The sequence below is a fragment of the Bufo bufo genome, chromosome 3, assembly GCF_905171765.1.
Source record: "Bufo bufo chromosome 3, aBufBuf1.1, whole genome shotgun sequence".
Taxonomy (NCBI): domain Eukaryota; kingdom Metazoa; phylum Chordata; class Amphibia; order Anura; family Bufonidae; genus Bufo; species Bufo bufo.
In genome coordinates this window covers 180,801,225-180,817,098 of record NC_053391.1, presented here as the reverse complement: position 1 = coordinate 180,817,098, position 15,874 = coordinate 180,801,225, and the positions used below count along the sequence as shown (strand labels likewise).

The 15,874-nt window shown below is 51.0% G+C and overlaps 1 protein-coding gene across 2 annotated transcripts in view; it reads left to right on the top strand.

Annotated features, from left to right (window-relative positions):
- The window catches only part of MED14 (mediator complex subunit 14), an 86,865-nt gene that overhangs the window by 30,830 nt on the left and 40,161 nt on the right, over window positions 1–15,874 (top strand). For both annotated transcript variants that reach the window (XM_040423795.1, XM_040423796.1), the window contains exons 8-12: window positions 380–512; window positions 2,421–2,571; window positions 2,659–2,770; window positions 4,415–4,540; window positions 15,500–15,578. In XM_040423795.1, the coding sequence (XP_040279729.1) occupies window positions 380–512; window positions 2,421–2,571; window positions 2,659–2,770; window positions 4,415–4,540; window positions 15,500–15,578 (601 nt within the window). The remainder of the gene's footprint in view (window positions 1–379; window positions 513–2,420; window positions 2,572–2,658; window positions 2,771–4,414; window positions 4,541–15,499; window positions 15,579–15,874) is intronic.

Genomic DNA, 15,874 nt, shown 5'->3' with positions numbered 1-15,874 from the left:
TGAGCACTGCGGTGGCCTGGCAGCTTTCTAAGCACAGTGCCATACATTGTATAGCGGCTGTGCTTGCTTGGATGGTGCTGAGCTGTACTAGACCATATGCCCGATGTACGGTGATGTCCCATGCTCACGAAGCGCCCAGCCTCTTCTAACAGCTGATCAGCAGGAGTCCCGGGAGTTGGACCCCCTAGATCTGATATCGATGACTTATCCAGTGGATGCCATCATGTCCGACTTTATTGTCCTGATCTATTTTGGAACACTCTTCCATTGCTTTGAACTGTTCTACCGTTTTCACTTTTATCATCGATGGTATAATATGTGCCTGCAGTGTATGGTATGTGCATTACGTATGTTATGCTTCCTTATACCTGTTTTGTAGATTCTTTCTGCTTATCACTCCAGCTGGAAGTCCTCCATTCACAAGCGCAAATGCTAATAAGGGAACGCTGGGGAGATCTCGTTCAGATTGAAAGATACATTGCAGGAAAATGCCTCATTCTGGCTGTCTGGAAGTACGTATTTACATAGGTGTATTTACGGGAGGATTTCTTATCATTTACGTTCATTGCAGATTCCTTATCGGTCATTAGAGAGTGTTTCCCACTTTATAAACTCATGATTTATTGGAAGAATTTTCCATCCGTGTATGATTGGTGACTTTAAAGAGGACCTTTCACCTGGATATCTATAATCTAATTATTATACTACCTTATAGTGCGTCCCCCAGTGATGTCTTGGCAATTATTTTTTTTTTCTAAAGAACCCCCCCGTTCGTCCGCTGTGGTCCCCGTATCTTTTGGCGCCTCATATGCTATTGAGGCGACTTGGTTATACTAGGCGTGGACTTGAAGTTCTCCTGGGCGCAGTTATCTTCTCCCTGGCTGCGAAAATCTCTCCCGAGAACTTGAGCTCCTTCTCCCTGGCTAAGAGCGGAGCACTCTGATTGGATGCGCTCGCAGCCAGGGAGAAGATAACTGCGCCCAGGAGAACTTCCAAGTCCACGCCTAGTATAACCAAGTTCCCTCAATAGCATATGAGGCGCCAAAAGATTCGGGGACCACAGCGGACGAACGGGGGGTACTTTAGAAAAAAATTCAATTGCCGAGACATCACTGGGGGACGCACTAGAAGGTAGTATAATTAGATTATAGATATCCAGGTGAAAGGTCCTCTTTAAACTCTTGGGAACCCCACAGATCCTGAGAATGATGGGAAGGAAGTGCTGAATTAGCTCAGAGTCCCCTAACTAATTTTCCCTGCACAGCATTGCTCCCAGCCACCCGGTTATGCAGGTTACTGCTGTTGACCTCATTCACTTACATGTCATGTGAAAACCAGATTCAAGAGACTTGCCTAACCTACACATCAAAGGGGCCGTGGTGCTCTTTGGCGTAGATGAAGCAGACCCAGCACTCACAGGAATAGATAAGTTTATCCAGGAAAGGTCCAATGTCTATCCATGGGTTTGAAATTACTTTTTGTCCATAGATGCTTAAAGGGCTTCTGTCAGCAGCTTCATAGCATTAGAACAGGTTGACCTTAATCTGTGCGCTGGTCAGCAGAATTGATCTGTATTGGTCCCTTCCCAATATGTGGCTGCATTTGGGTAAAATATGAAAATGAGTAACGGGGGCCTAGCTGTCACTCCTAGGGGCTACATTCTTTCTGCTGCTGTTGTACCCCCTGCACTTTGATTGACAGGGCCCAGGCACTGTGAACTTCATTGCACCTCTCCCTGACTCACATCTGCTCCATGCGGTTCAGTAACTGACGCAAGCGCAGTGTAGATGAGAACCGCCTGCGAACCTCGTCCCTGTACTACGCCTGTGTCTGTTACTGAAGCGCAGAGAGCAGTGTTGACACTTAAAAAGAAGTCAGGGCCAGGCACCATTATGTGGCCTCGCCCTGTCAAAGTGTAGGGGGAACGGAGCCTCTAGGAGTAATGGAAACGACCCTAGAATGGGATGTGACCAAGATAGATAAATTCTGCTGACCAGTGCCCAGGTCTACGGTCAGCCTGTGCTAATGCTATGAAACTGGCGAGAGAAGCCCTTTACAATACCAGACTAAATCATACCACAGAGTGGCACCACCTCTGGATGAAAATTGGACATCCTTCTAATACTGGACCACCATGTTAATGTAGTAAACAACAATTAAAATACCAACATATAACTATATACAAGCGAACATCTGCCGTATCCTCGCACGTTATATGGATGTGCTCTTGAGGTTCATTCATTGCTCTAAAAGACCCCATCTAGCAGCACTGGTTTAATCTCCTGTCCCCACTACTGTTCTGTCCAGTTCAACCCTTTCACAGTCGTGTATTACTATATAAGGCATATTAACAAATGTATTCTTTACATGTCAGTAACTTATTTCAAAGTTTTTGCGTATCCTTTTTTTTTTTTTTACAGCCAACAGGTACTGGGAAGAAAAACAGGTACAGCTTCTGTTCACAAGGTCACCATAAAGATAGACGAGACCGATGGCTCAAAACCATTGCAAATTTCCCACGAGCCTCCTCTTCCGACCTGTGACTCTAAATTAATAGAAAGAGCTATGCGAGTAAGTTGGTTCTCAGGAACACATTTCCTTATTGTTTTTTTTCCATGTGTGTGTGTATGTGTATATCTAAATTTTCATGTTTTTCAGATTGACCATTTGTCAATAGAAAAATTGCTAATCGACAGTGTACATGCTCGGTCACATCAGAAGTTACAGGAGCTAAAAGCGGTTTTAAAGAATTTCAACCCAAAGGACAACTGTAATTTTTTATTTTGTTTTTTGCATTCGATGTTTGTTTTTACTGCTTTTTTCTTTTTCTGAATAATATCTGTTTAAGGGTGCATTCACATGACCGTATAATTTCATCCGCGTCCGATCCACATCCGTTCCGCTTTTTGCGTAATAGATGCGGATCCATTCATTCGTATGGGTGAATAAAATGTATGGACAACTTTCAGAATGTTGTCCGCATCCGTGTTTCCGCATTTCTCGTCTGCAAAAATATGAAGCTTGTACTACTATTGTACGCACAGATCAGTCCGCAGCCCCATTCAAGTCAACGGATCCGCAAATTGCGGAAGACATACGGAAACCATTTTGTATGTCATACGTTTTTTGCGGATCTGTTTCCATGTAAGTAAAGTCCCTGCTCCCTGACCGTGGTGCAAAATATTCTGATACTATTGCTCAATGTAGACACACGAAACGGATGCGGAAACAAATTACGGACACACGGTTCCGTTATTTGCGGACCGCAAAATGTAAAAAGATTACACACTGTCGTGTGAATGTAACCTAATCCAAACTTAAAGGGCTTATGCCATGATTGATGTAAAATGAAAATCAGACATTATATAGCACATGACAATACCTTTCTAACAAAGCTAGAACCAGCTCTGTACCTCACATGGGTCCAGAAGAGCGCTACATTGATTGCTCCAGTTGCCCTGCTAGATTTTCTTCAGCCCGGCAGTTTAGGGTGTGTCCTTTCTGCTGCAGCGCTCTCCCTGTAACTGCCACAGCTTCTTACAGAAGATATGGCTGGTGGCAGTTGAAGATTTAAACTGAGCATGTTCGACAAGCTCCGTTTGACGGACAAAAAATAATGAAAAGAACAGCAGGTGGCGCTATTTTATTGAATAGCTCACTGGCTATTATTGAATAGCTCACTGGCTATACAAAATTTTGAATTACAAAAGTATTCAGATCCAGTTGCTAATGTGAAAAATGTAGAATGTTTTGTCACACTTACCCCTTTAAAGGGGTTCTGCAGTGCTAGTATATTGATGACCTAACCTCAGGATAGGTCATCAATATATCGGAAGGGTCCAAGTTTTATCTGCTATTTCAACAGGCTCTGGGGTTCATGCGAGCTCTGTGTCCTCTTCACTGTTTAAATGCACGCCGTCTAACTTGTAGAGGCGTCAGTGTTAAATACAACTGCTCGTCCCATTCAAGTTAACGGGATAAGCAGTTGTAGTTGCACTGCCACTACAAGTTTGACAGTATGCCGTTAAACAGTGAACAGGATTCAGCGCTCGCACAAGCGTCACGCCGTCTTCAGACTGCTGATCTGATATAGATGTCCCATCCTGAGGACAGGTTGTCAATATCCTAGCACTTTACAAACCCTTTAACTAGACGTAATAGGCGCAGAGTTATTAAAGGTTAAATGATTATAGAAACAATTTACTAATATAAAACGTATCCCATAAAATATACTATTATCTCTGTGTGTTTTATGATCTATTGTGAATAAAATATGGCTCTATGAGATTTGCAAATCATTGCATTCTTCTTTAATTTACATTTTACACAGCGCCCCAACTTTTTGGAAATTGAGGTCGTATTTGAACATGATATATTTTCATTTCATGATTTAAGATTTCTTCTTTCATTACAGCATTTGTGGAAACGGCCCTTCCAACCCTGGTTGTCCCCATTCTAGAGCCCTGTGGGCGGTCAGAGTGTCTTCACGTGTTCGTAGATCTTCATTCAGGAATGTTTCAGCTCATGCTTTATGGATTTGGTAAGAATTGTGTGGGCTTTTTTGTATAATACATGTGTAGGGTCTGAAAGGACATAAAACACATGTGAATATCTGGAGTAATGTACCACTTTTACCCATCTGTAAAATCAACCTATTAAAGGGATTGTCACAACAGGGCATCCCCTAAAAAATGAAACTTCATGGCCATCCACTTTTGCAAACTGTAACAATTAGCTGAAAATGGTGGTAAGTTGCTGATGGTCACAATATTTCCTTGTACTGGCTGCATTGTACCAATTAATTTGAGATGGCAACTGTTTAATAAATGGCAAGGATGCCAGAGAAGAAGAGTTCTAGTTTCCTTGGGCATGTGGACACGCTGCAGTATTTAAAGCCCATTTGTCAGCAGGATCAACCATGTGAAATCTGACATAATGACTGGTAGGGTTGATCCCGCTCGTTAAAATGATGTTTCTCGCCCATATTCCTTGGGGGACACAGGAAACCATGGGTATAGCTCTGCTCCCTAGGAGGCGTGACACTAAGTGAAAGCTGTAAGCCCCTCCTCCATCAGCTATACCCTTCAGCCTGGAGAGAGAGACTACCAGTTTTTGCTTAGTGTCCAAGGAGGCAAGACACTCCCTGCTTAGGCAGGGTTGTTTTCCTATAATTTTTTATTTTTGCGTTATTTGTTGTTTTTAATTCGTTTTTTTTTTTTCTACTTACAGGGACAACAGAGGCGCACTAGACCCCTCTGTTTTCTCCCGGGGTTGAGTCGCGCCAGTGCCGGTAATACCGCACTGCCGCCTCCCCCACAGAAGACAAGGTGGACCAGGGCAGCCTCGCTCCCCTGCGTCCCGCCAGCTCAAGGGTCGCCCGCACGCCAAGTCCCTCCCCCGGCTTCCTGCCACTGCGGTGCCAGTGGCTGAAGGGGCGACCCTGCTGGATGGATTGAGGGCGAAGACAGCGTATGGTGAGAGTGGCTGCTCCAGCCTCCCCTTCCCTCCCTCCCACCGCTGCTACATCTCTCCGTGGTGTCCATCAACCCCCCCCTCTCCCCCATGGGCATATCGGGGCCGGCAACTTTACCGGCAATCATTTGGGGGGGACTTCGTTCTGGTGTTGCAGACCCAGGACAAGGTGGTTCTTAGGGGGGTGACTACCACTTCAACGGCAGGGCAGTCAGGGGGACGGCTGTATGAGGAGTCGTCACATTCAGGCGGGGGGCCGCTTACTTGGCGCGAACGGCACCTTTTTCATGGCCGGCACTTCATCTACCTAGGGGGTTAAATCATTTTGCCGCGCGCGCGGCTCTGCTTCTCCTTCAGCTCGGCAAAGGGGGGGGGCGGAGCTTCCTACATGCGCTCCGCTACTTCCTGGTTCGTCGGGCTCCACATCTCAGGTGCTGCGTGGAACTCTCTCTGCCGTCCGATCCTGAAGCTATTCACCTCCGTGCCTGCCGCCTCTCCTCCACAGCCTCCCTTCAGTCTGCTGCCCTTGCTGTCTGCCGCTTGCATCATCTGGGTCTGGTAGGACTGTTAACCCCCTCCGTGCCACCAGTACTGTTACTTGGGTGTGATCCCCGTTTTTTTCACCTGGGGTCTCCCACTTTAAGTGCAACTTTTTTTCCACCATGTCAGACCCTTCTGCAGCTGCCAAGCCTTGGTACCATGCCCGTACCGCTTGTAGGGAAGCCTTTCCCCGGGGGCAGTCTGATCCGCACTGTCCTGCATGCCGAGCTCCACCGCAGCCTCAGTCGCCCGCTGTGTCGCTCCCTGCTTCCTCTGACCCGCCTGACTGGGCTAGATCCCTGTCCCAGGCCGTGGAAAGCCTCACTCATGTCGTGGGCCGCCTAATAGACAGGCCGCCTACCCCGCAGGACGCCACTCTTACTGTCGCGCCCTCCGGGTCCATCGCTTCTGCCGCTGCGGCGGGTTCACCCTCTCTTAGTGACCCTTCCCGAGCTAGGCACTCTCAGAAGCGTTTTAGAGTAGAGCGAGCCTCCTCCTCGGATGCCTCCCTCTCCCCGCCACGCGTGCGCATTCAGACGGGCCTCTCCTCTCCAAAGGATTCGCTCTCTGAAGGTGAATTGGCGGTTTCAGATTTGGAAATGGACTCGGCCCTGCCGTCCAAGCTAGCCTCAGCGATGGGTCAACTCATCTCTGATATTCGTGACACCTTTAAGGTGCAAGATGACCCCCCTAGCTCTGACGCAGCTAGCGTCTCCTTTATCAGACCCAGGCAGGCCTCAAAAGTTTTTCCAATCCACTCTGATTTCTCCTCCGTGGTGTCTAAGGCTTGGGCTCGCCCGGACGCCCGTTTTGTCAACCCCAAGAAGCTGGACATTTGCTATCCTTTTCCGGCCGATGTCGTGGCCACCTGGTCGTCCCCACCCAAGGTGGACCCCCCTGTGGCCCGTTTGTCAAAGAACACGGCCATCCCTGTTCCCGACGGGTCCTCTCTTCAGTCAGCGGAGGACCGTCGCATGGAGACCCTTTCCAAGGGCATTTTTGCTGCCTCCGGTTCTGCCCTCAGACCGGTTTTTGCCTCTGCTTGGGCAGGTAAAGCAATTTCTGCTTGGGGTGCGCAGCTGGAGCAGGAGTTGGACTCGGACGTCCCCATCCAGGACCTACGTTCCTTGGCCCAGCTTATTATTCGGGCCGGGAATTTTGTTTGTGAGGCCTCCCTTGATGCGGGAGCCCTTATTGCACGCTCCTCCGCCCTGGCGGTTTCCGTCAGGAGGGAGCTCTGGCTGAAGGTTTGGAAAGCGGACGCTGCCTCCAAACGTTCCTTGGCGGGGCTACCGTTTGCGGGTTCCCGCCTTTTCGGGGTCCGCCTAGACGAGCTTATTTCGGAGGCCACGGGTGGTAAAAGCACCCATCTTCCTCAACCCCAAGCCAGGGGCGCCCCCCGCGGACGCCCCGGTACGTCTCGTTTTCGGTCCTCCCGCAGGAACTCTGGGGCTCCCCCCGCAGCTGCCGCTTCGGCCCCTCCCCAGGATAAGCGTAGGAAGCCGTTTTTTCGGGCGCAGCCCTCCTGGCGCAGGCCGCAGGCTGCCCGCACACCCGCAGCAAAGCAGTCCTCTGCCTGAAGGCGCGCCCCCACCCACCCGGGTGGGGGGCCGGCTCCTCCTTTTCAGGGACGTCTGGATGGCTCACGTCTCCGACGCCTGGGCTCTCGAAATTGTGTCCTCCGGATACAAAATCGAATTCACGTCCTTCCCTCCAGATCGGTTCTTTCGCTCCCGCCCGCCGCGGGACCCGAAAAGCGCGGCTGCGTTCTCCGCGGCTGTTCAAGCCTTACTGGACAGAGGGGTGATTACCCCCGTTCCTCTAGAGGAAAGGTTCCAAGGGTTCTATTCGAACCTCTTTGTAGTTCCCAAGAAGGGAGGTTCGGTGCGGCCCATTTTGGACCTCAAAAAGCTCAACCGTTTTCTCCTCCTTCGACGGTTTCGGATGGAGTCCCTCCGTTCCGCGGTGGCTTCCCTGGAGCGGGGAGACTTCATGTCTTCCATCGATATACAGGATGCCTACCTCCATGTTCCGGTAGCCCGGTGTCACCATCGCTTCCTCCGATTCGCCGTGGGGGACCTCCACTTCCAATTTGTCGCCCTTCCCTTTGGGCTGGCAACAGCCCCCCGGGTGTTTACCAAGGTCCTGGCCCCGGTTTTGGCCTTACTCCGTTCCAGGGGTGTTTTTCTGCTACCGTACTTGGACGATATCCTCATCAAGGCTCCGTCCCTTTCTCAAGCGGTTGCCAGCGTGGATCTCACTCTAGAGACTCTGGCGAGGTTCGGTTGGGTCATCAACTTCCCCAAGTCCTCCCTTCCCCCCTCCAGACAACTGGTCTTCCTGGGAATGCTTTTAGACACGGGAGCGGCGGAGGTACGTCTTCCCTCGGAAAAACGATTGACCCTCCGCCGGGCGATTCGGGGTCTCCTTCTCCACCGTCGACCGTCCTTCCGCTTCTGCATGCGGGTCTTGGGGCAGATGGTTGCCTGCTTCGAGGCGATCCCATTTGCGCAGTTTCACTCCCGCCCTCTCCAACGGGCGATCCTCTCCTCCTGGGACAAATCGCCGCAGTCTCTGGATCATCCCTTCCATCTATCGCCTCCGGTGCGGTCATCTCTCCGCTGGTGGTTACAGTCCCCTCTTCTGGGCAGGTCCTTTCTGCCGCTCAACTGGTTGGTGGTTACAACCGATGCCAGTCTCTTGGGCTGGGGAGGCGTGTTTCCTCCCCGATCCGTCCAGGGCATTTGGTCTCCATCGGAGTCCAAACTCTCGATCAATGTCCTGGAGCTGAGAGCGGCCCTTCTGTCTCTGCGACACTGGACTCATCTGCTGAAGGGTCATCCAGTTCGTGTGCAATCGGACAACGCCACGGCCGTGGCATACATAAACCACCAGGGGGGCACTCGCAGCGCTGCAGCGATGCGGGAGGTCACCAGCATTCTCCGTTGGGCGGAAGCCCACGTCCCGGCTCTATCGGCAATTTTTATTCCAGGGGTGGACAATTGGGCGGCGGACTTCCTCAGTCGCACCACTGTCGACCCCGGCGAGTGGTCTCTTCACCCGGAGGTATTCGAGGCCATTTGCCTTCGTTGGGGCATGCCGGACGTGGACCTCATGGCCTCCAAGTTCAATCACAAGGTCCCCGCCTATCTGTCCAGGGCCAGGGATCCGGGAGCTTGCGGAGCCGACGCCCTCGTTCGTCCTTGGCGAGGCTTCGCGCGTCCGTACATATTCCCTCCCATCCCACTCCTGCCCAAAGTCCTTCGGAAGATCGCGGCGGAGGGCGTCTCGGTGATTCTGGTCGCTCCGGACTGGCCCCGCCGGTCTTGGTATGCCGACCTCATGCTGCTCCTTGCAGACGCGCCCTGGCCGCTGCCCGCCAGGGAAGATCTTCTCTCTCAGGGACCGATCTTCCACCCGCGTTTAAGGTCCCTACGTTTGACGGCGTGGTTGTTGAGACCACCGTCTTGACACGTAGGGGTTTTTCTGCGGACGTCGTCCGCACCATGATCCGTGCCCGCAAGCCGTCCTCTTCCAGGATCTATTATAGGACCTGGAGGACCTATTTGGGGTTCTCTGCCGATCTGGGGATTCCTCCGCTCCGCTTTTTTTCTCCCCACTGTTTTGTCCTTCCTGCAGAGCGGACTCGCCCAAGGTCTGGGTCTTAGTTCTTTGAAGGGTCAGGTGTCTGCGCTGTCCATTTTGTTTCAGCGCCCACTGGCCCCCCTTGGTCCTGTCAAGACCTTCCTTCAGGGCGTGGCTCACGCGGTTCCCCCGTACCGCCCTCCGGTACCGCCCTGGGACCTGAACCTGGTTCTCTCAGCGCTCCAGGCTTCTCCTTTCGAGCCTCTGCGGACGGTTTCCTTGCGACTTCTGTCCTGCAAGGTTATTTTCCTTGTGGCCGTCACCTCTCTTCGGAGGGTGTCCGAATTGGCTGCACTCTCCTGTCTGGAACCTTTCCTAGTGTTCCACCAGGACAAGGTGGTCCTTCGTCCGGTCCCTTCCTTCCTTCCTAAGGTGGTCTCCGCCTTTCATCTGAACGAGGACATCGTTCTCCCCTCTTTGTGTCCTTCCCCTTCCCACCCCCGGGAGAGGGAGCTTCATCGCCTGGACGTTGTCAGGGCGCTCAAGGTTTACCTGGAGGTGACCAGCTCTTTCAGGCGTACTGACTCGCTCTTTGTGGTTCCGGAGGGGTCGCACAGAGGGATGGCGGCGTCCAAAGTTTCTATCGCCCGTTTGGTCAAGATGGCTGTTACTGAGGCTTATCTCGCCAAGGGCAAGGTTCCGCCCCTCGGTGTTACCGCTCACTCCACTAGAGCGATCGGAGCTTCCTGGGCTCAGAGGAATCGGGCTTCTACGGATCAGATTTGCAAGGCGGCCACGTGGTCCTCCTTGCACACTTTCACCAAGTTCTACAGGGTGCATACTCATGCGTCGGCTGACGCTGCTTTAGGCCGTCTGGTGTTGCAGGCGGCAGTTGATTGATGCCTCTGGTGTTGGTCTAGTTGTTCTGGTCCCTCCCTTCTGGGACTGCTCTGGAACGTCCCATGGTTTCCTGTGTCCCCCAAGGAATATGGGCGAGAAAAGGAGACTTTTGTATTACTTACCAGTAAAGTCTCTTTCTCGCTCTTCCTTGGGGGACACAGCACCCACCCTTCATTTGGGTTTACAGTTGTGGTCCCGGCTTGGTTGCCCCCGTTGGGGCTTGACAGTTCCTTTTTTCCGGTTGGTGGTTATCTTTCACTACTTGGACACGCAACTGGTAGTCTCTCTCTCCAGGCTGAAGGGTATAGCTGATGGAGGAGGGGCTTACAGCTTTCACTTAGTGTCACGCCTCCTAGGGAGCAGAGCTATACCCATGGTTTCCTGTGTCCCCCAAGGAAGAGCGAGAAAGAGACTTTACTGGTAAGTAATACAAAAGTCTCCTTTTTATTAATCTTTCTATTGTGCCATTCCACAGTTATAACTAATTCTGTAAGTATGCAAATTAGCTGAGCAGGGGGCTCCGTTCCTCTCAGCACCAGATCTGCACTGCCTTGAACCCACAGCCACTCCCACCCTCCCATTATTTGACAGAGCCAGGCATCTCTCTTGTAACCCTATGCACGCGCTGTGCTTTCCTGTATCGGCACTTGTTCATTACTCAGCTGCTCTGCGTACGTGCTGATATAGGAGACTACGACACAGTTCTGAGTTAACAGGGCCAACCAAGGCTATGCCTGTCAACGGTAAGGTGGGAGTGGCCGTAGGTTTAGGGTCCATTCACACGTCTGTAGAATTGCGGAACGGGTGCGGACCCATTCAGTCTCTATGGGGCAGGAATGGATGCGGACAGCACACAGTGTGCTATCCGCATTTCCATAGCGCGCCCCCGATCTTCCGGTCCGCAGCTCCGAAAAAAAGTAGAACATGTCCTATGCTTGTCCGCAATAAGCAGTTCTATGGGGGTGCCGGCCGGGTTTATTGCGGATCCGCAATACACTACGCATGTGTGAATGGACCCATGAAGTGGTGAAGATCTGGTGCTCCAGGGACTTAGTGCCACCCCTCTTTGCATATGCACAGATAAGTCCATTTGCATACTAACAAACCCTGGAATAGTGCATCAGAACTAGAAACATCGAAACATAGAATGTGTCGGCAGATAAGAACCATTTGGCCCATCCAGTCTGCCCAATATACTAAATACTATGGATAGCCCCTGGCCCTATCTTATATGAAGGATGGCCTTATGCCTATCCCATGCATGCTTAAACTCCTCCACTGTATTTGCAGCTACCACTTCTGCAGGAAGGCTATTCCATGCATCCACTACTCTCTCAGTAAAGTAATACTTCCTGATATTACTTTTAAACCTTTGCCCCTCTAATTTAAAACTATGTCCTCTTGTAGCAGTTTTTCTTCTTTTAAATATTCTCTCCTCTTTTCTCGCCCAATTCCTTGGGGGACACAGGAAACCTTGGGTATAGCTCATCTCCATAGGAGGCGTGACACTAAGTGAAAGACTGTTAAGCCCCTCCTCCAGCAGCTATACCCTCAGCCTGGAGCGAGCGACTACCAGATTTTTGCTTAGTGTCAAGGAGGCAAGACACTCTCTGCACTGCAGAGCTGTCTTTGCTAAAGATTTTATTTTTTCTCTTTATTATTTTCAACTTTTTTCCTTTTTTCAACAGGGACAACAGAGTCGCAAAGACCTCTCTGTTTTCCCGGGGTTGAGCTGCGCCAGTGCGGGCTATCCGCACTGCTGCCTCCCCCACAGAAGAAAAGGAGGACCAGGGCAGCCCAGCTCCCCTGCATCCCTTCAGCACAAGGGTCGCCCGCCTGCAAGCCCCTCTCCAGCTTCCTGCCACTTCGGTGCCAGTGGCTGAAGGGGCGTCCCTGCTGGATGGACTGAGGATGAAAACGTCGACTGGTGAGGTGGCTATGCAGCCGTTCCAACCCCCCCTGTTAGGGTTTTAACTTCTGTGTTCCCTCTGCCTAGCCTTGTCACATTACAAGGCTTACTGTCGGCTTCCCCCCCCTTGTGTGTGGAGCAGGACGGAGCGGTGCTCGTGGGGGAGGGTTTACTGCACAAGTTTACCTCAGGTGCTGCGGCCTTGTGGGGCCGCCTTTTGTTATCTCGGCCAGTGCTGCCGCTGTGTTCAGCTGCCGGCTGACTTCTCTTGCCGGCTACCGGTGTGTCATTCGCCGCCGGTGTATAAGGAGGTGGTCGGGGGGCAATATTTTCTCGGCGGCATATTTGTTTGAATCACGCGCGCGCACGCGAAAGTTCCGGCGGGGGGCGGAGCTTCGTTCCGCTTCTCCTGTACATGTTAGACATTCAGTCGGGGGGGCGGACGTCTTTCTTCCCGCTCCTCGCTGGCCCCGCCTCCTCTTCATGCCTGCTCTCAGGACGGATCGTTTTTACCTCAGGTTTTACCTCAGGATTTGCCGCTGCTGTTGCCGCTGCTGTTGCCGTCCGCTCCCACTGTGACCTGGTAGGACTGTTGACCCTTTCTAGCTCTGCAGCCCTCTGGCCTGGACGCTTTTATATTACTTCAGCCAACATGTCTGACCCCTCAGCGCCGGCCCGTCCTTGGTATCACACCTGCACCGCATGTAAGGCGCCCCTCCCTCAAGGGCAGCCTGACCCGCATTGCTCGGCTTGCAAAGCCCCATTACAGGGTCCGCCATCTGTTGTGTCACCCCTTGGCCTATTGGATCCCCCTGACTGGGCTAGATCCCTTTCCCAGGCTGTGGTCAGCCTCTCTAACGTTGTGGGCCGCCTTGCAGAGGTATTGCCCTTATCGCAGCCGGATATTTCCCCTGCTGGGCCCTCCGGGTCCGCTATCTTAGCTGACCCGTCCGAGTCCCTCTCTCCAGGCGACACCTCCAGAGCCCGTCAACCCCAGAAGCGGTCTAGGGCGGAGCGCCTATCATCCTCGGATGCTTCAGTATCACCCCCAAGGGTGCGCTCTCAGTCGGGCCCTTCCTCGATACAGGATATGCCCTCTGAAGGGGAACTAGTTAATTCAGATTGTGATATGGACTCGGCCTTGCCTTCAAAACTGGCTTCTGCTGTGGGCCATCTTATTAACAATATTCGTGATACCTTTAAGATTCACGATGATCCTCCTAATTCTGAAAAAAACAGTGTTTCCTTTTTTCGCCAAAAACAGACGTCTGCAGTTTTTCCCCTCCACACTGACTTCTCGTCGGTGGTTTCCAAGGCCTGGGCCCGCCCTGATGCCCGTTTTACCCCGCCTAAGAAGTTGGATATCTGTTATCCATTCCCGGCGGATTGCATTACAAACTGGGCGTCATCACCCAAAGTCGACCCCCCGGTGGCCCGTTTGGCAAAAAGCACGGCTATTCCCGTTGCTGATGGCTCTTCCTTACAATCCACTGAGGATCGCCGTATAGAGGTTCTCCGCCCGGTTCCGGATTTCCTTCCGAAGGTGGTGTCCGCTTTTCACCTGAATGAAGATATTGTCCTTCCTTCTCTGTGCCCGTCCCCGTCTCATCCTCGGGAACGGGATCTTCACCGTCTGGATGTTGTTAGGGCTCTGAGGATCTACTTGGATGTAACTAGACCCTTTCGGCGCTCGGATTCTCTATTTGTGGTTCCGGAGGGTCCGCGCAGGGGGCTGGCGGCATCTAAAGTGGTTATTGCCCGGTTCATCAAGATGGCTATTGCTGAGGCCTACCGTGCTAAGGGCAGGGAACCGCCCTTTGGTGTTACCGCTCATTCTACCAGAGCGGTCGGGGCTTCCTGGGCTCAGCGAAATCGAGCTTCGGCTGAACAATTGTGTAAGGCGGCCACCTGGTCTTCTTTGCACACCTTCACCAAGTTCTACAAGGTGAACACTTATGCATCGGCGGATGCTGCTTTGGGCCGCCTGATCTTGCAGGCGGTGGTGCCTTAATGCCTATGGTGCTTTAATTCTTCTTGGGTTGTGGTCCCTCCCTATTTGTGGACTGCTTTTGAACGTCCCAAGGTTTCCTGTGTCCCCCAAGGAATTGGGCGAGAAAACTAGATTTTTGTATAACTTACCAGTAAAATCTCTTTCTCGCTCTTCCTTGGGGGACACAGCACCCACCCATTGTTTTGGTTGCCCTGACGGGAGTTTTAACTTGTTGGTGTTAATTTGGTTGATCCTTGCCTTTGTTTTAACTACTTGGGCACATAACTGGTAGTCGCTCGCTCCAGGCTGAGGGTATAGCTGCTGGAGGAGGGGCTTAACAGTCTTTCACTTAGTGTCACGCCTCCTATGGAGATGAGCTATACCCAAGGTTTCCTGTGTCCCCCAAGGAAGAGCGAGAAAGAGATTTTACTGGTAAGTTATACAAAAATCTCGTTTTACCTTGTTGATTCCCTTTATGTATTTAAAAGTTTCTATCATATCCCCTCTGTCTCGTCTTTCTTCCAAGCTATACATGTTAAGGTCCTTTAATCTTTCCTGGTAAGTTTTATCCTGCAATCCATGTACCAGTTTAGTAGCTCTTCTCTGAACTCTCTCCAAAGTATCAATATCCTTCTGGAGATATGGTCTCCAGTACTGAGCACAATACTCCAAATGAGGTCTCACTAGTGCTCTGTAGAGCGGCATGAGCACCTCCCTCTTTCTACTGGTAATTCCTCTCCCTATACACCCAAGCATTCTGCTAGCATTTCCTGCTGCTCTATGACATTGTCTGCCTACCTTTAAGTCTTCTGAAATAATGACCCCTAAATCCCTTTCCTCAGATACTGAGGTTAGGACTGTATCACTGATTTTATATTCTGCTCTTGGGTTTTTACGTCCCAGGTGCATTATCTAACAACTAGTTAAATAATGCATTGTTTAAACCACTGGGATTTCTTTAATGGCTGGTTCTGTCGCCATGTCCTGTGATCTGAGCTCTAACATGTCCCTGTATCCTTCATGTATGTGCCTATGTGTGAGTTCATGTTTAGTGGTTGTTTTCATCAGTTATATTAATAAGTGAATGTTTTATTTTATTTTAGATCAAACCTCATTAGATGATATTGAGAAAGCCATCAATGATGACATGAAAAAAATAATCCCTTGGCTTCAGCAGCTAAAGTGAGTGTAATTGATATTTAAGAGAACTAGATCTATAATTTATCCCTTATAGGAGCAGAACAACGGAAATAACAGATTCAGCACATAACTGATCCGGGCTTAGCCATTGACTACAAGAGTCTGTTCAGTTTCCTTTCAGGATCAGTTTTTTGTCCGGAATTTTTGGTGGCGCTTCCAACGCAGATGTGAACAAACCCTTCAATGCAATTTTCTCTAATTAACCTTTGTCGATTCCAGTGGTTCTTACAACAGCTTTTATTATAGAAGCCCAGCTCCTGACATTCTTATATGCAGTA